This window comes from Pantherophis guttatus, chromosome 1, assembly GCF_059756535.1.
Source record: "Pantherophis guttatus breed Tessera chromosome 1, ASM5975653v1, whole genome shotgun sequence".
Classification (NCBI taxonomy): domain Eukaryota; kingdom Metazoa; phylum Chordata; class Lepidosauria; order Squamata; family Colubridae; genus Pantherophis; species Pantherophis guttatus.
In genome coordinates this window covers 73557538-73580825 of record NC_142063.1, presented here as the reverse complement: position 1 = coordinate 73580825, position 23288 = coordinate 73557538, and the positions used below count along the sequence as shown (strand labels likewise).

Here is a 23288-nt window from a genome sequence, read left to right as displayed (position 1 = left end):
TGTGAGATTTTGTGTGTTTGTGTAGTTGGAGTGAAACACTACAGAAACACACTAAATCTCAGAAAGCTGCACAAATATTGTTTTATTTTATTTTATTTTTATATGAAAGCTAAATTTAAAACTTCCTAAACTTTAAATGGCTAGGTCTAAAAAAGAACAACTAAAAAAACCCCAATTGACTATTTTTTTTAAAGCTCCCAAAGGGGGAAAAAACTTACCCAATAGAACAGGGGTCTCCAACCTTGGCAACTTTAAGACTTGTAGACTTCAACTCCCAGAATTCCTCAGCCAGCTTTGCTTTGCTGGCTGAGGAATTCTGGGAGTTGAAGTCCACAACTAACTCCTTGCTTGATTGCAGGCAGGGAGTTGCTTGCTTGCCTGAATAGATTCAGGCAAGCAAAGCAAGGCAAGCGTTGCGACTAGCAGCTGAGGTAAGCTGAGGGGAAAAACTTTTTCCCTTTTACATGGCTCTGGCCATCCCAGCTGAGTTGCAGGGAATTCAGCTGGGATGGGATCGACCGTCAGAACTGGGACCGTCAGAGCCATGGTTCTGGCGATCCCAGCTGAGTTGCAGGGAACTCAGCTGGGATCGTCAGAGCTGGGATCCTCAGAGTAAAAGGTAAAAAACTTTTTTCCTTTTACGTGGTTTCTGGCGATCCCAGCTGAGTTGCAGGGAACTCAGCTGGGATCGTCAGAGCTGGGATCCTCAGAGTAAAAGGTAAAAAACTTTTTTCCTTTTACGTGGTTTCTGGCGATCCCAGCTGAGTTGCAGGGAACTCAGCTGGGATTGTCAGAGCTGGGATCCTCAGAGCTGGGATCGCCAGAGCCATTTAAGGCTCGTCAGAGCCTTTCGGGCTGGTCTGCCTGGTTACAGGAGAACGACACCCGGCGTATAAGACGACCCCCGACTTTTGAGAAGATTTTCATGTGTTAAAAAGTCGTCTTATACGCCGGAAAATACGGTATTTTAAGCTCATGAAAGGAAGATGGATTCAAAAAAGTATATGAATTTATTATTCAGTTACCTTAGGTTAAAACAAAAAATCTCATGTGTGGTGTCTGTTTTCTAGAAGGGACAACCTGTTAGAATAGTACGGTATCACTTGGCAATTTATAATCTGTGGCTACTACAAGTTGTAATAAAGCCCATGGCAACCAATATACATTCAGCTCTAGGAAACCGAGTTCCACTGGCCCATGAAAGCAGCAGTAACAGTAGGAAACCCTCTTTGCCAAGTCATTGTGTAATGAACTCATTAATCTAACACACTCACCGAAACCATTTTCCCTTCCGAAGGCATGAAGGCTGGCCTGTTGCTAAGCCTCAGCTTAGTTTGCAACGTGTTGAAGTTGATTTCCAGCTGGCATTTCTCTTGGACTTTGGGAGGCTTGTGAAGGCGTCGGTAATCTCGGAAATCTTCCAGTTTCTGCTGCATGGCTTGCATGGTGTTCTCAGGTGTCCGATTCTCCAACCAAGGTATGGTGCGCCGGATCCATTCCAACAGCTGAAAATACCAAGAAGGGAAAAGTCATAATTGCTGGAAACTAAAATCATAGCTGGTATTAAATTTGGCCAAGACTTTGATTTCTGTTGGGAAATTTTGCATTTTCTTCCATAGTAGGTAGTAGCCCACAGCCAAGCTTGGCTGGTTCCCCCAAATTAAGTAGAGTGAATTTAACTAGCATTTGGATGGAAGGTTATTTGGAAATGTCAAGACTCTGGCTAGATAGGGAGGTCTTAAAATATTCTGGAAGAAGGCCACAACAAATCTCTTCTTTATTACTGCCAGGCAAATCACACAGAGAGACATGCAATTCAGCTTGAGGGAGCCTTTTTCCCTTTTGTCTTTACAGCCGCGTGACAAATTTGTTCATTCATCCCTGAGACTGGTTTTGGGAGGCAGGCTTAGTATTAGGTAGGGACCTATCTAAAGAGAGAGGACTTGTGTATTTACAGCATGAAGGGAGATGTAGCTGTTCTTCATGTCTTGTGGAAGTGTCTTGATTAAAGATAACTGTTCAAACGTTTAGAAGACCAAAGGTTCTCTCCCTGAGTGTAATGGTATGTGAGAATGGCCTTGGGAGGCAAGGCAAGGAGATGCAGCCAAGGGAATGATCAAATGAAAGACAGTCTGAAGCAGGAATGTGGGCAAGGCCAGGGGCTCAGAAGAGACCCTCCCTAGTTTCCTAGGTTGTAAAGGGGATGAGGGGGGAGATATACAGAATACTTTCAGACTTGCAAGATTCTGTTAATGTAATCTCATAATAAAGTAAAATTAGCTTATCTACCCATGTTTCCTGTCTACTTTACCTCACAAAGCTTGGCTTTGGTAAAAAGCCTTGGTGGTGCAGCGGATTAAAGTGCTGTTAAGTAGCACTTAGCTGCCAGCTGCCTGCAATTACTGCAAGTTCAAATCTCACCAGGCTCAAGGTTGACTCAGCCTTCCATCCTTCCGAGGTAGGTAAAATGAGGACCCGGATTGTGGGGGCAATAAGCTGACTTTGTATAAAAAGAACACCACTTGGGGGGGCCAAAAGCCCTACTAAGCAGGTATATACAAAAGTATGAAGGCTATTGCTTAACGCATTGTAAGCCGCCCTGAGTCTCCGGAGAAGAGCGGCATATAAATCAAATAAATAAATAAATAAATAAAAAGCTGACTCTGGGTCATAATGTGCATCTGTTTATCTTACAGTTTGAATGATCTATTATTATATTTATCTATTACCCTGTTTCCTCTGAAAATAAGCCCCCCCAAAAAATATTTAAACACATGTGCAGGCGGTCTCCACCATTTCCTCTGGTTAGGGTTAGGGAGACAGAGCTCGAAATAAGTAAGACGGCAAGAGGAGCCCCGTCTTGCTCCACGCGCCCCAAAATAATAAGGCATCCCCGAAAATAAGGCCAAGCACTTATTTTGGGCTTCAAAAAAAATAAGACAGGGTCTTATTTTCGGGGAAACACAGGTACTATCTGGCTACTTAACATTGGTTCTACAGTATGCACACTTTTTAAATTGCTACAGAACTCAGATTTTTTAGTAGTATGAACTTCTGATATTAGTACTCATTATAGATTTAAAATCTATTTGGATACAATACTATTCTAATGTAAATGCAAATATTCTATTAAACCACGGTTCCAGGAACCATCCCAAGAGCCATGCAGTAGCATACCCCCGTTGCAATTGTTCACAAAGGTTTTGATTGTTATATTCCATACTGACTTTCCTGGGACAGGGGCTCTCCAGCTGTCTTTACCTGTCCCATCTGGACCATAAAGAGGGACATGCTTCAGATCCCAACCGTGTGTGGGTTGATAGGACTCAGAGGAGAGCTTTTTCTTTCATAGGGTCTACACTCTAAATTATCATCCCTTTGGAGATTAGATGAGTCCTGCTCCTGTTAGGCTGCTGTAAGGCTTTGAAGACTTGGCTCTGTTCTGAAGCCTGGGACTTTGGGGATGCAAACCCCATCTTCTGGTTATGTTGAACATTGGACAGGTGTTATTTATAATTTTTCCTGGTTCCTATATATTTTATGTTTATTCTGTATGCATTTAGCTTTTTAATATTGTTAACTGCCCAGAGTTGAAATGGAAGGTCATATACATCTACTAAATAATAAAAATAGCATGCTGTAAACAACAGTGCCGCTCTGTTTCTTCTCTCCTCGCACATTTGCTGCTGCACTCCAGTAAATTAATCTATTCTAAAGAACTCTCCTGGCTATACCAAAGAAATTGAAAGCAAGGCTACCTACATCACTGGCCAACTTCTCATAGTCTTCCATTAGCTGTTCATTCTCTTGATTCACAGCCAGAACCTTGCAGATGCGATTGGCTGCCGTTTCAGCCTGTTAACAAGAGAGAAAGAGAACAAGAGAAGAAAAAAAAACAAAACAGTGTCATTAGCAAAGATGCTCCATGTTCCAACCCATTTCTAAGAGAATGATACTTGTCCCGTTTTCTTTTAATACTTCAAAAACTTGTTAGTACCACCACTTCTGGGAGATTAGGACGAGAGGCGCATTTTGGGAATTTCAATCTGAATATGAACTTGTCCAACCTGAAATGTTTTTTTTTATCCTCTAAAACAAAATCATCAAAAATAAAAGGGCCTGAAGTAATCAATGGAAAGAAGAGGAAGAAAAGCAACAAGCCCAGAATTCAGATCCCAGTTAAAAACAATACCCGACAATCCTTTGCATTGTTAAGAGGCACAAGCCATATAATGTCATCACAGAAGTCATAAGGTCATCATGCAAATTATGTAAATGATCTCATAACACGTGACATTACTTGTCCCTTTGAATATTCAGCAAAATGCCGATGGTCGGGAGTTATCTATGCTGCAATATTATTTCAACTGACTTATTTATAAAATTTTACTTGACCATAATTTTATTTTAAAAACAAGAGCAGCTGTTTTGTAAGTTTCTGTCTTTGGTTCTTGTGGGTTTTACTGGTTGCTAGCAAACAGCTAGCTAAAACCTCTAGCATGTTTGAACTTCTGTATCCTATCACAATGGCCAAAATATGACCAAGTTCAAACTTTGTTCCAAAATGTTCAAATACTTCTTTACATTATTATATGGGACTACCTATGAGTGAGAACTAAGCTTTCAGAGAATTAAGCTTTTGCTTTAAAAACTTTTAGTGAAGAAGCAAAGAAAAAAAAATCATAAATAATAGTACTCAAAATGAACAAATATGTATTTTAAAATACATGGCTATAGCATCCCAAATTAAAGAGGTAGCATCCAAAGCATACTCTGTAGAAAATAGTTATTTTAAATCTCCTCTGATCCTGACAACCAGGTTGGTACAAAGTATTTGATATCAAAAAAGGAGATCAACAAAACAGCAAAATTGTCTTGCTTTTTCTCTAGGAAATGGGTGTGTCCTAGGTTTAAAAGTGCCATAATAAAAATGTTATCCTAAAAAACTATGTTCTGCAGTCTTTGTTTATTAGGTTAAATGTTTAATGATATCATTGCTTTATTTTATTATTTTGTATATGCGATCTGCATCTTCTAATTAAAGTGCAGTACAGTACTGTTCTCTGAACACAGAAACTTTTATGATTTTAAGCTTGTATTAAAGTCAGTCAATAATAATTGTCAATTTCAAAAGACCATACTACTTGGATCCACACATATATTATTACACTGATGCATTTTGACATCCTATCTTCTTGGGAAAAACTCAGCGCATATAAGGGCCAACACCAGCTAAAGAATTGACAGCTGTGACTTCACATTGTTGTGAATAGATAATAATAATTTGCTTCTATTTACCTTGCTTTGACCAGTAAAAATACAAGCTTTCAAATTCCACAAGATTGTTCTAGCAATCTGGATACTGACAGCACAATTTGATACATTTTTATTCCAAATTAAGTCTCAGTCATGCTTAGCATTAGATATGTCACATAATATACAATAATTAAATTCTCAGCTGTTTCCAGAACATTGTGCTTTGGCTCATGCAAATACTTTTAACCAGTTTAATTAAGCAGGAGATTAAAATTCCAGCTGTAAGTAGCTATACTCTTGAGGCACTGGTTTGGGAAGTGAGAAATTAGCTTTCTATGTTACAAAATTCACTTCTTCATATTAACTGCTCATAAAATATATTGTACTGTATATGTATAATACAGAGTGAAAAATACTGATCTACGGACTTATGTGAACTGATCGTTTCCTCTATCAAGGATCCAATTATTTTGAAGGGCATTTTTCAACTATTTTTTTTTTTACTGTCCTTTGACAGTAAAAATGTTATCTTCCAAGCTATGTTTTTCCTAAAATTTCACTCATCAGAATGCACCATTTTTCTGGGTCACTGTCCAGTTTTTTAAAAAGGGCATCTTAATTAATGAACTAAGTATGAGAATAGCTTGGACAAAGACACATCCACAGAATTTCCCTGAAAGATGCCAAACTGCAGTGGCTCTGAGAGCTGCAGATTTTACATGTTTTGCTCACCTCTTTGCTTCATTATCACATTAAAAAAATACAGAATAAACATGGTTATTGCAGAATGCACTTTGCTCCTAAATTAATCCATAAATAAAACTCATTATCCTTTTTTTTCGGGAAACATAAAAAAGATTAAAGCTGAATTAAAAGGCTTTATTTCCAGAAATCCACAAAGTAAAGTATTAAAAACAAGTTATAAGTACCAATTTAGTAATTAAAAATGCTCATGCACTTTAGGGTTATGAAAGTTAGAAGCAGCTGGGGAGGAAAGGAAGCAAACTGACCATAGCAAGTGTATATTTAGAGAAATATTCAGATAACACCCCACACACACATACATACACACATACAAATCAAATGAAGGAAAAGCAACCCTACATACGCACACATATCATGACAGGCAGGGCCCTGTACCTTCAGTGACTCAGTATAACAGAATGAAAGAAGCAGAAAGTTGATCATGTGACTTCCCCTTCAGAGCTGGTAGCAGTAATGAGAAATCTGAATGAGAAATGGAGTGACATCACAGTAAATCACCTAGTCAAGAACTGGGGTGGAGACTGAAAAGATAACCATGTGCTCCTAGGCCTGTACCAAAATGCTACACACTCACTGTGCATTAACCCTGACAGCTAACAGAAATGGGTCAGGAAAAAACTTCAGAGGAACCAAATCCTTGGCGCAAGCCTCCCCACCCTGATCCCCTCTAAGATGGCTATAGTTCAAGGAGACCTTTAACCAAGCTAATGCGGTCTAGAACAACTCGCCCTGGCCAACTCACTCTATTCATCTTGATATAGCCAACTCCCCAAGAGACAACTCAACACAAGCTAACTCAAGAGAGGGGCAAGTTAATTGCAGTGGGTCTTGCTTTGCTTCAGGTTTGAATCTTCTCAAGTTAGAATTCCTCAAGGCTGGGGTCAGCCAGAGCATGGAGTCACTTGTCCCTTTTGTCCCTCTCTTGAATTATCCTGCATTGAATTCTCCCACGGTAAGTTGGCCATGCAAATTGGCTGAGGCAAGTCATCCCATTTCAAAGCCAATGAAAGACCCATTATGTCACGCACGCCCTATAGCCAGGCCATTTCTAAGTCAGGTTTATCCTCATTGTGCCTCTTGTGTACCTAGAGTTAACCAGTGGGTTATGCCTTCACCTAAACTAAGGACCTTTGGATTATTTGAGATTGTGAAAGAAAGCAAACTTGAATCCTCTCTTCCAGTCCTAAGATACAAAAGGGAGAAGCTAGAGTGGCTGTGTATTTCTTAATTCTTTCACTTTCTTGCAGGTAGATTGTGGGGATGTGAAACTTAAGGTTTCCCACCTCCACTCCCCACTTTTACATAATTTACTTGGTCAGGGGCTTTTTGTGAAACAAAACAGAAAGTATGAGTTTGTCAGTAACCACAATTTTTGTGAAATGTTAAAACAGGGAGCACAAGCCTATCAACTACACAAAGATGTATGGAATTCTTTCTGATATAACTAAGTCAGCCAATAATTCTGTCTTGACTGTTAACCAATTCCAGGTAAGACAGTTACTCATGATCTGGGCCAGATCCATCATGTTAATATGAACATGGCTGACATGTTAGACTTCAACTCCCACCGTCCCCATCCAACCCATGGTTTTGTCCAATTCCTCTCATTGGGGAAGGCAGATACTCAATCAATTATTTTTAATAAACTTTACACCAGTTATTTGTTCCGTGAGAACAAATCTAACAAATCTTCTAACTGAGAAAAGCTTCCTAACAAGATGCGTAACAATGCTAATTGCAGGCTAAACGTAGGATCTACTCATTGGTGGACAGAAATGTTATTTTAACAGTTGTGTTCACCTATCACTCAAAGAAATGAAATAGTGAATTGTTATTTAAAATGAGCAGCAAAAAGTATATATTTCTATTTATTTACTGACAAGGGTTTCAGTTAACATTGAAACCTGCTGGAAAACCTGTCAAATTGCTCCTTTCCAAAGAAATGAAATCGAATCTATGTATTCAAAGAAAGCCCTTTGATTGTAAATATGGTAAGTTTAAAAACCAACTCTGACTATGTTGATGTATATACTCTGTCTTCTGCTACATTTCAAACTATTTACAAAAGAGGATTTTCCATCAGTCTCAAGTAGAACTGAGCAAAGTTTTCAGCACCATTCTAAAGTAAAACTTTTATTTATCCATGTTGTCTCTTAAGCACTGAAACAGCTTTAGAAAAGGTGAAGGTAGAGCTTTTAATAAACTGGTGACACAGGTATTTGAAAACTTGGGTTTTCCATTTAAAATGATATAAATTCAATTTATATCCCAGTTTTCTCAAACTAAACTTTTTTATATATAAAAGAGAGTGTGAGTAAAATGTGTTCTTTTAAAACACACACCTATCTGCACATATTAAAAAGATCTGCTAACATCCTTCTGCAAAATATATTCTCTAAATAGTCACTTTAAGCACATTATTAAGTTGTAGGCCCAATTTTATCATTTCCAAGGTGACAATGAAGTACTACTGGAAACAACTCAATCAGAAACTAATGCAACTTATCAGCTACACATGAACTGGGCCTGTACTTTCAAACTTAGTTTATAATATTTTAGTTTAATGTGAACTTTGAAACCCTATAGGCTTGATAAATTATTTTGGAAATTGAATAAAAATGTGCATGCTAATTGTTATTGTAAGAAGATTACATAATGGAAAGTTAGGGTGAAATTTCTAAGATTGCCTTGTGCAGCGAGCAAGATTAAGGCTCACATCAGCTGTCCTCAAGTGAGCACACGGATCCAATGCGAAGCTATAAGAACATGGACTAAAGGCTGCTTTCCCCTTGGTAGCTTATACTCAGGTATGGATAAATGCATTCAATTCTGAATGACACACATAAGCCGTTGTTTGTTTGTTTTTTACAAACTGTACACAATGAGTGAAACTGAATCCATAGAAAGCAAATACAGGCTGTGCCCAAGTACAAAAAAGTCAAGGGAAGAGCAGCAAGCTGTATGGCATGGGGGGAAAAAAATCATTGGAGAGATGATTATAGAGAGTTTAAAAAACAAAATAAAGCTGAAAGGATAAGAAAACATCGCAAATGACACAAAATAAAAATAATACCAGGAACACCACTGAGTGGCAGAAGAAGACAAAGAGGTGGAAGCAAGGATAAGCAAGAAAAAGAAAGAGTACGCAGAAACTCTTGTAATACAATCTAGTCTTAGGACTAGATATTAATACAGCTGTACCCCAATTCGTACCCCAACAAATGTATTGGAGTGTAAATGTAATTCTTCACTCCAATGCAGGACATAAAAGGTGAGTTCCAGGTTGGGGAAAGCAAGGTAGGACAGGACTTAATACTGCATTTAAGTATTAAGGTGGCCTTAGAGTTTTCTCCTCGTGTGGAAGAAAGACCTGGGATCTTCAGAAAGACTCCTGAGAAGTCTTTTGCTGAGGGTGGATCTGGCAAATTGAACACATTTGTCCTCTTTTTTTAAAAAAAAAGTTGTTTTGAGGAGGTCCATGTAGGCATGTTCTGATCACACTGATATTAAAACACTATCAACAGGAGAGAAGGGATTTGGGTTTTTTTTTATGATTACATATATCCTAAAGAGCACGTTTATGCCTACAATTGTAAACAAGCTGGAATCTTTAACTCCACTATTCGTATATGTAGCCAATAGCAATGGAATTCTCTTGCTTATTGGAAAAAAAACAGAAATAAAACCTTTTGAATAGCTGGCTTTTTTTCCACTACAGGAAACAAATCATATACAATGGCACTCACGTACAGCTTTTTTCAATATAGATACAGAAACTATAGGAGAAAACTAGAGGAGAAACTATAAGAGAAAACTCAGAATGAAAGCTCTGCTCATCCTTGCTCCTCTTAATATTTATCTGCCAAAGGCTGCCTGAGCTCTATTTTGTCCCTTTCGCAGGAAAAAAGAGCCATGGTTCCTTCCATTTATGGGATATTTCTAATTTATCCCCCATAAGAACTGGGATAAAGATTCAATTTGAGAGGAAACCACGTTTTTAGAAGAAAAAACAATGGAAGAGTTTAAAAAGGACCTCTTTGTACAGGTCCCACAACTGGGCATTTCACTCCACATTGAAGTCTGTGTGGTTGCCACTTGCAAAACATCTGAAAAGAAGAAGTGTGGCTGAGCTCTACTTGCAGCAGGATCTCGCCCTCCAGTGCAACGATAGTTATGGCCACACTACTAAAACACCTGTAAACTGGCCTTTTTTAAACACCCCCAATCGGTTCACTACTGTAAATAGTAGACTAGTGCTATATCAGTCTTGAAGAACAATCAGGCTTTAAGAGGTTCCAAGGGATTCTGCACCCTGCAGAGAAAAGGGAGACTTTGAGGAAGCTTCTTCCCACTTGGAGAAGACATGAACGTTGTCAAATAAAGTAGAACGTGTTTCCTTAATTTGGATTAGTGTCAATATAGCCTGGGAGCTGTAGGCGGGAAACTATGTCCAGGAAAATGCAGAGTTCTTCTATGTCGCAAGAAGAAAGAAACAGAGAGCTCAGCAAAGTTAATGGTCTTTTTTAAAATCCCCAAGATATTTAAGAATGATAATATTAGAGCTCAAAATGAAAGCCAGCACTGGATTCCATATCTGTAAGAGTTTATAATACTTTTCTCTAAATTTGATGGGCAGGAAATAGGAGGAGGAGGAGGGGTGGTTAGGAGTAAAGGCTCACCTTCTGCGCACCTGAGAAGGCGTGGTAGTAACATGAAACATAGGTCATAATGGCCTTCTCATCCGGCCTTAGCGTGCCTATAATATCTGTGCAAAGAAGGAGAAGAGGTTGAAAGGATAAAGTAAGAAGCAGCACACAGAATAAAATAAAACAGTCATGGGTGATAAGAGAGGGGGGAAACTTCCCATCATGCATTGCAGGACAGGCCAAACAGATTTCCATGCGGAGTGCTGGGAATTTGAATCAGAATATGACTGGCAGAATTGGCTTTGTGGACTCCATGAACCTATTACCACCACCCCTGTCAGTTTTTCTTTTTTTTTTTTACACAACTCCACAGTCAGTATATTCAGCCCATTTGGAAATGGGCAAAATTAAGACTCTAGGAAACCAACTCCTGGCAGAAAGTAGACCTAGCAAAACAAACAAGGTTATAACTTCTTTGGATGAGTAATTTGTTTATTAATTTTTGTGCTCATGAAAAACCTTGATAACTATAGCCCTCTTTTGAGTGAATAAACCTTTTGGCAAATTAGAGCTGAACTATATCTTGGGAAATATTGCCAGCATTCCCTTCTAAAACAGTGGAACTTCCAAGTTGCATGACTACCGTGAATGAACATTCTCTCTTACTAAGTGTCACTATATCAGAACAAAGAAGTCTTGCTTTTTCTTCAAAATGTTAGCTTTCCTTAAAGAGATAATTATTGCCAAGGGGAAACAACCACTCATGGAAATAGATTATATGCATTGTGTGATCCTTCTGGTCAGACAGATCAACCCTTAGTGTCATCTTATGAAATACACCCAATCCCCAGAAATCTCAAGATTTGTAATTGCAGTATCAAGGGGGGGGGAGGATATTGAATGCTTGTTATTTCAGACATGTGCAGCAAAAAAGCTCTGGATTAATCCCTTGCCCAATATCGAAATATCATAAATCAACTATGCCATATAATCAGATTGGATATTGGATTACTATTCAAAAAATGGTAGACTGAACTCAATTATAAGATCAGTGATATCATAGGGGAATTCTGGAAATGTATTTCATACTGAAAGTATTTAATCATTTGGAAGGTTTGAAAAACAATAACAAATGTTTTAGATTCGCTTCTGCTTTGTTTTAGAAGACATATCTCTCTCAAACCAAAAGTGAGAGGCCTATCTCAAAGTTGAGTTCAACATAGTTCAACAGGTTTGACAGTCACCTGTTTGAATTCCTACAATATTTGGAATAAGCATGTACTATATGTTTAAGAACTTACATTTTTTGTAAAGTAAACTCAAGCTCATTTAGTCCAGAATCATTTTGTAAATATTCCCCAAAACTTTAAGGGGATTTTGGTGACTCTTTTATCTATTGCTGCCTTGAGTCAAATTTTATATGTTTGCAATGCTTTTTTGAAGTGGTTTGCAAGTTCAAAGGCAAGAAAGGCAAGTTTATCTAATCTACTTTCATACTTTGTTTGGAATTGTATAGTTAATTTTCCAAATTTATGTTTTCATGCTCATATACCCAGTACGTATCTGTGTCTTCTAAATGAAAGATGGGAAGCATCTGTCAGCCTGAATCTTGATACTAAATCATCCACGCACGTGACATGAAATAGTAGTTTCTTATTTATACCTCAGTTCATTGCAGTAACTCAGGATTAGTTCTTACTGAATTCAATCACATCTACTTCTAAGCAATGTGAATAGTACTGCAAAGCCCCTTTGATCCAGAACAAATTATGAGACAACAAGGAACAATGGATTCATTAAATTATAATCTTCAGTGACAAGTTCTTACTTGGAGAATGAGCAACATTTCAGGGGATTAAAAGAAAAGAATGTAAACATACTTATCTAGGAAATCCATCCATTTGCAAGATTATGTCATTTTACCAAACAAGTAGAACTACCCTATGACAATTTCTTTTGAAGGGGTAAGGTCTTCTGACATCAGCAAAACAATTTTGCACAAAGTGACATGATGGCTATTTAATTGTCAACTTCCACAGTACTTCATTCACAAAAGTTGTATTGCTGAGGCATCGTGGATGAAAAACATTTTTGCAGAAGCCCAGTTATTTATTTTCCTGGTTAAAATTAGTGTTCCTGAAGATCACCGCAGAAGAAATGCTTGCACAGAGTAGGTCAAGGGAGAGTTCCTGGTGCTTTCAAAGTGGCCACAAGACTTATATGGAGAATGGCTTGGCATTGCATCACTGACTGTAGAACTGTATTTGATTAATATGCACTCCCAGATTCCTATATACTTGGAGTACCACTAAGACAACGCTGCTCTCAAATAATAATAACAAAGATGCCCGTAGCTAGATAGGAAAGAGAAAGAAAGAGAAAGAGAGAGAGAAAGCGAGAGCAAGAAAGAGGCTTGGACATTAGCAAGAGGACCAGGTGCGCTGTGTGGAAGGAGCTTGGAATCCTGCGATACCTTCTGGGCTCCTGAGAAGGCGTGGTAGAAGCTAGAAACATAGGTCATGATGGCCTTCTCGTCAGGACGGGCTGTTCCAACAATGTCTGTCAAAGAAAACCTGAAGTTAAAGAGCATCTTAACTTGGGGGAAGTGAGAAAACTGAGGTACTAGGGGCACCAAGTGAAGAGTGGAATAACTTTTTAGTTCCTGCACATTTTTTTTACAAAGTCCTCTTTTGTTGTGCTTAGAAGGCTCTCCTACGCTGAAGAGAAGTTATTCCTGCTTCTTTTCCCCTTGCTTAAAAAAAAAACGGTTTTTGAGAAATGTGCAGACTTCCAAAAGGATAAGTGTCTATTAGGTCAGCAAAAATATGGAACATACGACTTCTAGATAGTTACTGTACTAAATGAAACTGGTATTGTCCCTCCACCCAAAACTTGCCAATTGTTTTGAATCTGCTTTTGGCCTGAGTGTTCCAAGCATTTGTTGAGGGGTTATTATTATTTTATGTATTTGTATCCCAACTTTATTATTTTTACAAATAATTCAAGTTGGTGAACATATCCACATCTTCCTCCTCCTATCTTTCCCACAAAGTGAGAAAAAGTGAAGTGAGATGGGCTGAGAGAGACAGACTGGCCCAAAGTCAACCAGCTGGTTTTCATGGCTAAGACAGGACTTGAACTCAGTGTCCTGCTTTCTAGCCTGGTGCCTTAACCACTAGACCAAACTGATTATTGGAGTAGGTGCTGATCATTTTTCAAATAAATGCTAATTTTTTTCACAGCATCTCCTTGCTGCTATAAGGGGGAAGGAATGAGTATGATGATCTCTAGAGCACACACAAAAAAAACCCTTTGATGTTGGTCTATATTCATTTCTTCTATGAGTTGGACTTGGGAATCTCACCTAAAACTACTTGCAGTGCATAAAGGTGAACATTAAAATCATTGTTTAATTTTGATTGTTCCCCAAAGTGGTGCATTCTAATATTTCAATCTACAACTCCCTGAGTCCCTTAGCCAATGACCTGATAACTGGAGAATTATGAGAAATGTAGTCCTAAGATATTTTAGAGAAGGCTTAAGCAAATTAAACAGTGGACAGACTGGCAGACTACAGAGTATGTCCTAAGTTTCTGTATATGGCTAAGATCTACTCTAGAAACAGTTCTCAAAATTCATGACCTAGATGGAAGGAAACAACTCAAAAGAGACTAGCAAACAATAAAACGTTTCCCAAACTTTAAGGAAAAAAAGAAAAAGGCCTGAAAAACAAAGGCAATGATAAAACTAGAATTCAGTGCCAGTGTTGATTTCTAAAATACAGGGAGTAAAAATGAGTATTTAACATCAGTATTCTAGAAGCAGATATCCAAGAACAGAAGGTTATATTGAACCTGCGTTGATCCTATTTAAAGGACAGTGGCCTAAGAAATAAAATGTCAAGATAAACTATTTAAAAAGGGAAAAGACAATGAAGGATGACTAGTCCTTTGTTCTATTTTCTCTTTATGTACTGTAGATTGCTATCATATCACTGTTTGCTGAGAATTCGACTTGTTTGCCCAAGGTGGAACACTGAGTTAGTCCAAGACAGGTGTGCACCTATCACTGAGGCTCAAAAAGCACACCAGGGACCAGTGAAAAAAAGCATGAATGCCACTCTGCTATTATTTGTCTTAGCCCAGCTCACATACTTTTGCTACTACATGGAGCTAATGACCATGACAGGATCTCATGACTGGAACAAAATCATGCAGGACTTGACAGATCCTGTTAGGAAATCCCAAATCTGTGCTGCTCCTACTGATATGAACACATATATTTTCTCTGTTGTCCTATTAATCAAATGGCATTAGTATTGTGCAGGATCCAAAAATTAGATCAAAAATATTTTAAGACTGTGGTTGCTGTAGATGTATCAGAACTTAGTCTGATCTAAATGGGTCTAAATGTGTGATAAGGAGGGAATGATCTAGTAAGAATCTCAGTTCTAATAAATACATAAAGGCATTTTAAGGAACCTTTTTGGGGAAGTGGGAGGAAGAAAAGGGAAACAAAACTGGATTTTACTATACCTTCTGCATCCAACATCTTTGGAATATCTAAGTATCTTTCAGCCACATCAAAAGCTGTATTCAGATTTGTATAAGGATCATCCTAGGAAAAAGAATGTTTTATTAGCAATAAATGCACAATAAAAGAAAATACTTCAATAACCATCAGTTACATAGTATACTTCACTGAAAAGCTAGATTAGTTGACCCAAAGAAAACAGAGGAAACAAATTTAACTAGAGGACCATGGTCTTATCTATCACATTTCTTCATGAAAAACTACTTTCTATGTTCTCCAGATTACAAATAACTTATAGGCACATTTTTATTTAGCTTTTTGAGTATTTTAATAGTAATTTGTATTACTGTCTTATATAGAGAGGATTGCTATGCTTTTAACTTTCTTTTTAAAATTATTATATTTCATTTCCCCCCACTAACCTCTCTGATGGATAAGGATGGTTTTCGGTAGCCCTACTTTCTTGCATAATCATCTAACAAATCAAACAAAGTCAACTCTCTCCAAGTCCTGCACATTCAAGGTTATCATTTGACTGGACCTAGGAAATTGGCATATTGATTGATACCCCCATTGATTGTGGAATTCCTTCCCCATAGAGACCCACATTGTTCCTACGCTTGTAGGTTTCAGGAAAACAATTAAGATCTATTTATTTCATTTAGCACAAGAGGAGGGCATATTGTGAGCGAAGGTTGGAATATGGTATGGTCACGACTATTTATTATTTTGATATTTGGCAAAATGTATACTTTGGATGTTTGGTTTTGCCTGTATTATGGGTTAACCTATGGGTTTTGAGGAATGTGGTGGCTCAGTGGCTAAGACACTGAATTTGTCGATCGAAAGGTCGTCAGTTCAGAGGTTTGAATCCCTAGTGCCATGTAACGGGGTGAGCTCCCGTTACTTGTCCCAGCTTCTGCAAACCTAGCAGTTCGAAAGCACGTAAAAAATGCAAGTAGAAAAATAGGGACCACCTTTGGTGGGAAGGTAACAGCGTTCCATGCGCCTTAGTCATGCCGGCTACATGACCACGGAGACGTCTTCGAACAGCTCTGGCTCTTTGGCTTTGAAACAGAGATGAGCACCGCCCCCTAGAGTCGGGAACAACTAGCACAGATGTGCGACGTGAACCTTTACATTTAATGGGTTTTGAGGGAACTGCTTTTTATTTTAGGCTGATTATCACAAACAAATAAATATATATACACCTCAGTTCAAGTTATGTACGCCACAACAGAAGATGTAGTCTTGTCATTAACTCTGCTATTTTCAGAGTTAAGGAGCGGGGAAACGGAGAACTTTGCACGCTTTGCATAGGTAGCCTCATAAATACCCTCCTATGAAGAAGAGCATTCTAGGAGCTGACAATTAAGATATTTCTTCTAAAAGAGGAAAATGAAATCCTTTTGCCTTTAATTTGGGGAACTCAATATAACAATGTTCAAGGAACAAAAAGAACCTTTTAAAAAGCTGCTGAAACATCCATTTTAGTTAATTACTAAACCATGTGAATTATATTATAGATAACATTTGGAGCAAACCTACAATCACTACAGTTTTGTTTAAATTATTCTTCTTTTTTATAAATGTTAAACAAAGAAAGATTAAATTAACTTGATTTTCCAGTATGCCATTTTATTATTTTTTTAACATATATGATCTGTTAGCTGAAATATCTCCACTTATTTTAACTTAGAGACAGTTGAGGAAAAGCATTTTTATAACTTACTGATAAATTAAATGGGTGTCAAAACTTTTAGTCAGAATCGGCAATAGGATTTAAATTGCGGGTGGCTGCTATTTAACAAATACTATCATCACAGTGATTTATCAGACCTCAGTTAAGCGAACTACAAAAACTGCAGACGTGTTTTCCATTTAAATACCTTTCCAAAATGGTGGATAAACTAACTGTACCAAAAATAATTTCAACAGTTGACTGAATTTACATCATTGGTGTAATTATGTATAATCTGTAAATTGATGTGAATATAGTCAGATGTAATGGATATTCAGCTTTAGCAGCCACGCCTTCCTTCTGAAAAGTCCATTTAACTGTATTAGGAGGTTTAAATACACACTTGTGCCAACACATGTTAAACATTATTGAAATGTCACCAACTGCTCTTCTTCTACCTTCTGCAAATCGAAGCAAGCATTTGAATTAGCTGAGCTAGAATTCTGAAGGCCAAGGAACCGTCAATCTGTGGTTAATCTAGATCTTTGTCAGCATATAACTACTTCTCTTTCCAACCTGGTGACTTCCACATGTGATTTGGAAGGGGAGTCAGTCCAGCACATTTGGAGAACATCAGGTCAATGAACATCAGGTCAATGAACATCAGGTCAATGAACATCAGGTCAATGTTTGACTGCGTCAAAATATATCTGAGCTTTTCAGAGAATCTATTTCATCTTAGGTAAAATTGTCCAAAGGTTTTATTCTTTTGGGATCTATGAACTTGAAACAGCCCAAAGTCTAATACAATACCTTTCTTAGTTTTCCATAATCAATAAGTTCTGGACGGTGTCTGTGGATCAACGCACAAAAACCGAGACCATCCTTCCAGCTATAAGAGAGATGAAACACAATTAGCTATATTCTTCAAGATGCACATGATGAGTAATTTGAAAGCAAACTGAAGACAGTCTAAATCAATAGTGTTGTCTGTGCACACAACTGGGCAGAGAGAATATAGCTGATTTAGATGGCATGAGCCCTGGTGGGGCAGTGGTTGAATGTAGTACTGCGGGCTACTTCTGCTGACTGTCGGCTGCCAGTCAGTTCAGCAGTTCAAGTCTCACAGGCTCAAGGTTGACTCAGCCGTCCATGCTTCCAAGGTCGGTAAAATGAGGACCCAGATTATTGGGGGCAATATACTGACTGTGTAAACTCCTTAGAGAGGGCTGTAAAGCACTGTGAAGCGGTATATAAGTGCTATTGCTAGTGCTATCTTCCAAAATTACAATGCTATTAACTTACAACCCTCTTCATCCTGAGCCAGCACAGTCAACAATCAGAGGCAATTCAAACTGTGGGCCAACATGTGTGTGGGGGGGGGGGGGACACAAGTTGGCCATCTAGAGATTAATTGTACTTGAATTTAATCAAAGTTTCTATTCATTTTTGAAAGGTTAACCAATTTCATATTTCAAAGGACCTGGTACCTGGTACCAAACTAACTGTGGAATAAAAATAAAGAAGGTATATTGTTTTATCAGTCACTAATGGGTATATGCAGTAAAATAATGTTACATTGTTGTTTGCTCTTTCTTTTGTCAGATTTTGGCAAATAATGATTCCAGTTTGTCTATAAATGTAAAAAGTGTGACATAAAACATGAGCTGTTTTCTTTTACAGGTAGTCCTTGACTTATAACAGTTCACTTTTTTTTTTTAATTTGATTTATATGCCGCCCTTCTCCGGAGACTCAGGGCGGCTTACACAATGGCACTGAAAAAAGTGACATGACCCTTTTTCACACTTATGACCGTTGCAGCTTCCCCATGGTCACATAATCAAAATTTAGATGCTTAGCAACTGATTCACATTTATGACGGTTGCAGTGTCGTGGATTCACGTGATCCTTTTTTGTGACCTTCTGACAAGCAAAGTTAATGGGGAAACCAGGTTCACTTAACAACCATGTTACTAATTTAACAACTGCAGTGATTCACTTAAGAAATGTAACAAGAAAAGTCATAAAATAGGACAAACTCACTTTAAAAATGTTTCACTTAGCAACATAAATTTGGGCTCAATTATGGTCATAACTCGAGGACCACCTGTACTTTAACAGAACTGAGGCAAGAGAGGAAAGAATAAGGACTTCAACATCTCTTGCTGCATCTCAAGATATAATATTCCTTTTCATTCTACTTCTTTATAGATTTTTGGCAATTGTGTTGACTAACTACATTTCAATGGCTCAGGAGGAGGAGAGCAGGAAAGAAAGTAAATACACAAACATGTCATTAGAACATGATGCATTGCTTCCATTCTGGACTGCTGGGATCAACCACCATTAATGATCAACTCAGGCCTGGCTTTATCATTCAAGCTTTCAAAACTGAGGTATATAGAAACATAGATAGGAACAAATCTGCTAGACAAATGTGTATTTTGAAATGAATGTGTTATATGAGTGAAGCCTCTGTAAGGCAAGGATGGAGGAGGAAAAACAGTAGCAGTGGCAACTACATTCCCTTCCTTGGCTCCTCAACCCATTAGTTTGCATTAATTACCGTATTTTTCGGAGTATAAGACGCACCTTTTTACCCCCAAAAAGAGGGTGAAAATCTGGGTGCATCTTATAGTCCAAATGTAGCCCCGCCCAGCCTCTGAAATGGAGGTTTCAGAGCTGAAAAAAAGCAAGGCTCAGAGCTCACAACCAACAAACCTGTTGCTAAAGTTCACCTCTGGGAACAGCTGATTGGGGGTATTCCGGGAGGATTCCTCCACAAAAGCCAAGGTGTGTCTTATACTCCAGTGCGTCTTATAGTCCGAAAAATACGGTACTTTGTAAGTAATGTAAGAGTCATTTTACATGTCACGGTACATAGCTTAAGTCCTATAAGAGTTCTTTTCAACATCTCTCCATCGATTGCTAAACCACAGCATAGCATTAGTTTTCCATTTGCATATTGAATAAACCAACACAAAATGACGTTGCCTTCAGGTTTCAAGTATAACAAACAACTATTGTTTAAGTTAACCACAGACAAAGGGATGAAGAAGGAAAGTGAGCCCAGCATTCATGTTTATCTTGACAACTTTTAGTTTAGCAAAGTGTGAATATAGTCTGAACTGGTCCATTCTTTATCTTGGCTGGATAAAAGTTTTTTTAAAAAGCTTCAGCATTTTAACATAAATACCAGGGGGAATTGCATGTAGGTCAGCAAAAAACAAATTATGAAAGCTGCATTGTGTTTTTGCGATACAAGGTCCAACTGTTTCGCAGGGATATTTTCACATACATGTAAAAAAAGGGCAAAGTCTCCATTGCATCAATGCCACATTGTTTGACAGAAACCCCAGCCCTGAAGATGTGTCTGATGCCACGGTAACAGAGGAAGAAACTGTTAGCTAATTGCAGCCTTCAAATCTTGAACTGGAAGGTAGGGTCAAGAGCACAAACACTATCCTCCTCCATCTAAGTCTCGGGTGTCAAACTCAGGGCATCACGTTGCCATCACACCAGTGGTGGGTTGCCCCTGGTTCAGACCGGTTCTATAGAACCAGTAGTAAAACCAGCGGGAGGCTCCGGCCACCGACCCTGACATCATCAGAAGCGATCTGCGCATGTGCAGAAGCTTTTGTGCATGCACAGAAGCAAGGTGCGTGCGCGAGCGAAGCAATCGCGCATCTGCGATCCTGTTGCGAACCTGTAATAAAGGTAAGTAGAACCCACCCCTGCATCACGCCCTTCGCGGAGCTGGGGTGGGTGTAGCCTGCGCATGACACACCCAGCCCACAGGCCGCCAGTTTGACACTCCTGATCTAAGTGGTCATGTTAATTGTGAATGTTTTTAGCGTGAGGTTTAAGAATAGCTGAGTTGATCATTAAGCAGCATCCAAATCTTTTAGATGATTTTTTTCTCCAACTTGGGACAGGCACTGGTTGTGCAACTGAGGTATGTGACGTATCAGAAAAGCAATATTTTCAGGGAACTGCTCTTTATGCTTTTTACCTAATATGGAAGTTTTGGATGTTCACATTTTTGTAAGGGGCAGTTTTCCTCTGGCACCACAGCAAAAGCCCTTCTTTCGCAGATGTCTCTACAGAACAAAAGATACAAGCATTAGTTCCAAGTTTTCTTTGATCATTCTGACCTTTGAAGCCATTGAAGAGAATGTGGATGGCCCCTTTCATTTGTACTTCAGAATCTCCCAAGAACTAGTTTAATGTTGGAAGCCCAGAGTAAAATAGTAAAAGTAAAGTAACAGTTAGCAGCCCAGAGTGTTCTGGATTGAACAGCCACAGCAAATTTTAATTAATATTAATGATACTACTACTAATAATAATACAATACAAACTAAAATTAGCAACCTAGCAGTGAAAAAAAAATAGCTTACTCAACTCAAAAATTATGATAACTAGGTCCAAGCTTTAGGATGCTCAATAACTTTTCAAGATGAACTGCCTTTATAAAAAATATTGCTGTAATGGGAGTGGTTGACAAGTCTTATATTACTTTATTTAGTGACTGAGAGAGTGCAGCATTTAATTTTTAATTTTTACATTTACATCCAGTCTTCATTATTTTTATAAATAACTCAAGGTGGCAAACATATGTAATATTCCTTCCTATTCTTATTTTCATAATAACAACCCTGTGAGGTTGGTTGGGAAGAGAATGATTGACTGTTTCAAAGTCTCCCAGCTGGCTTTCGTGCCTAAGGCTGGTTTCTAGCCTGGTGCCTTAACCATTAGATCAAATATAGGCTTCAATGTTAAGTATTTAAGGTACATCAATCTTATTTAAAGAATTTAAAGTACAGTCACTGGTATTTTTCCCATATCTCTTTCCCTCATTGAGATTTTATGATGTTTTTGGCAGTTGGCACCTGAAAATGAAAAAGAAAGCAGCAGCTGAGGCAACTGCCACTGATGATGCGTTTCCATAGCACAGTGTTCATTTGAAATGTTCTTTCTTTAAGGTTTCTTTAAACTTTAAAAAATTAGGTTGTAAATCTGGAATGCTATTCTTTCAACTCTTTCCAAAAGCACTCAGTTGAGTAAAATAACACAGAGAGATAAAGTCAAATTTGCTTTCTGTCAAATGCAAATACTTAGTGATCATGTGAACATGCCCATGTAGTTTTCTTGACAATAACATGGAATTAATTTGCTATCCCCCCCCCCCCAGCTGTTTTCAACTTCCCAGCCCTCTAATTTTTAGTGGTCTCACATCCAAGGGCTATGCAGGCCCAGCCCTAAAATCAGATCCTTCTCTCTCTTTCTCAGGCCTGTCAATATGCTGCCGCATATAAAACAAATCAGTTCACAACTATTAACGTAGCACAATAATTACAAAAACGAACTAACTATAAAATAATACTAAATGAATAAAAAGGCCCAACTAAAGAGGTATCTCTTGAAGCTCTTTCAGAAAGTTAAACTAACCGAGACTCCAAGACTCCGAGACTCTCTAACCGAGAGGAAGCCTATCCCAAAATGTGGACAGGCAGAAAAGATTTTGGAAGGAAAACTCTGCCTCCCCTGCAGACCTTAATGTCTAGGCAGGTTCAGAATAACGAAGTGAAGCCTGCTCTACAGTGTCATGAAAGCTGTCAGCCTGTGTCCATCACTCTTCTTGCCAAGTCAGGGAATCCAGACTTGGAACTCCTTAACTCTGCATTTTGTAAATAGAATCAGCAACTTTCAGATACCTCAGATGCAATTAATCAAGCAGAGACACTAACTTCCAGCTGACGGGCAAGTATTCTTCATTCAGAGTATAGGTTTCATGTTCTTTCCTTGAGGCAGCTCTTCCTCGTCATAACTATCCTTGGAAGAATTGAGAACCTGTTGGGATTTACCTTCTACTGAGATATCCTGAATGGCAAAACGAAGAATGATGGTCCAAATCATGCCAAGGGTCATTTTTGCATTCCCATCAACAATCTCTGTAAAAAAAGGAAAAGAAAAGAAATGTAGCAGTTGAACAACCAAAAATAAACAAGCATCTTCTTAAAAGACTTATTAATCCAGCAGCAGACACCTCCTGAAACCTATGATGGGAAGAGGGGCAGAGGGCACATAAAAACTCCCTAGACTTATGAAGATCAGCAATCATTTGCCAAGGAGAAAAAATCAAAATCCCCTGAATGCATATTGCTTCTCTGATCTGATTTGAACAGTTTGGTTTTCTTTTTACCCTGTTTCCTTCCCCAAAATAAGACATCCCCTGATAATAAGCCCAATCGGGCTTTTGAGTGCATGGCAATAAGGCCAAGCGCTTATTTCAGGGTTCAAAAAATATAAGATAGGGGCTTATTTTCGGGGAAACATGGTAGTATCTTTCCGTTTATTTATTTGACTGGTGTATATGATGCCTTCCTGTTTGACTGCTCAAAACAGT

At 38.3% G+C, this 23288-nt stretch overlaps 1 protein-coding gene across 8 annotated transcripts in view; it reads right to left on the bottom strand.

The window, feature by feature from the left end:
• ACTN1 (actinin alpha 1) overlaps positions 1 to 23288 on the bottom strand; it is a 122829-nt gene that overhangs the window by 28205 nt on the left and 71336 nt on the right. For 3 of the 8 annotated variants that reach the window (XM_034417637.3, XM_034417638.3, XM_034417636.3), the window contains exons 4-10: positions 22747 to 22833; positions 20895 to 20982; positions 17695 to 17773; positions 15203 to 15284; positions 13141 to 13226; positions 3763 to 3855; positions 1275 to 1505 (exon numbers count right to left, since the gene is read on the bottom strand). In XM_034417637.3, the coding sequence (XP_034273528.1) occupies positions 1275 to 1505; positions 3763 to 3855; positions 13141 to 13226; positions 15203 to 15284; positions 17695 to 17773; positions 20895 to 20982; positions 22747 to 22833 (746 nt within the window). Of the gene's footprint in view, positions 1 to 1274; positions 1506 to 3762; positions 3856 to 6396; positions 6479 to 10700; positions 10787 to 13140; positions 13229 to 15202; positions 15285 to 17694; positions 17774 to 20894; positions 20983 to 22746; positions 22834 to 23288 lie in introns of those variants that run through there. The other 5 variants (XM_060687523.2, XM_087876313.1, XM_034417639.3 and 2 more) reach the window with 3 other exon arrangements.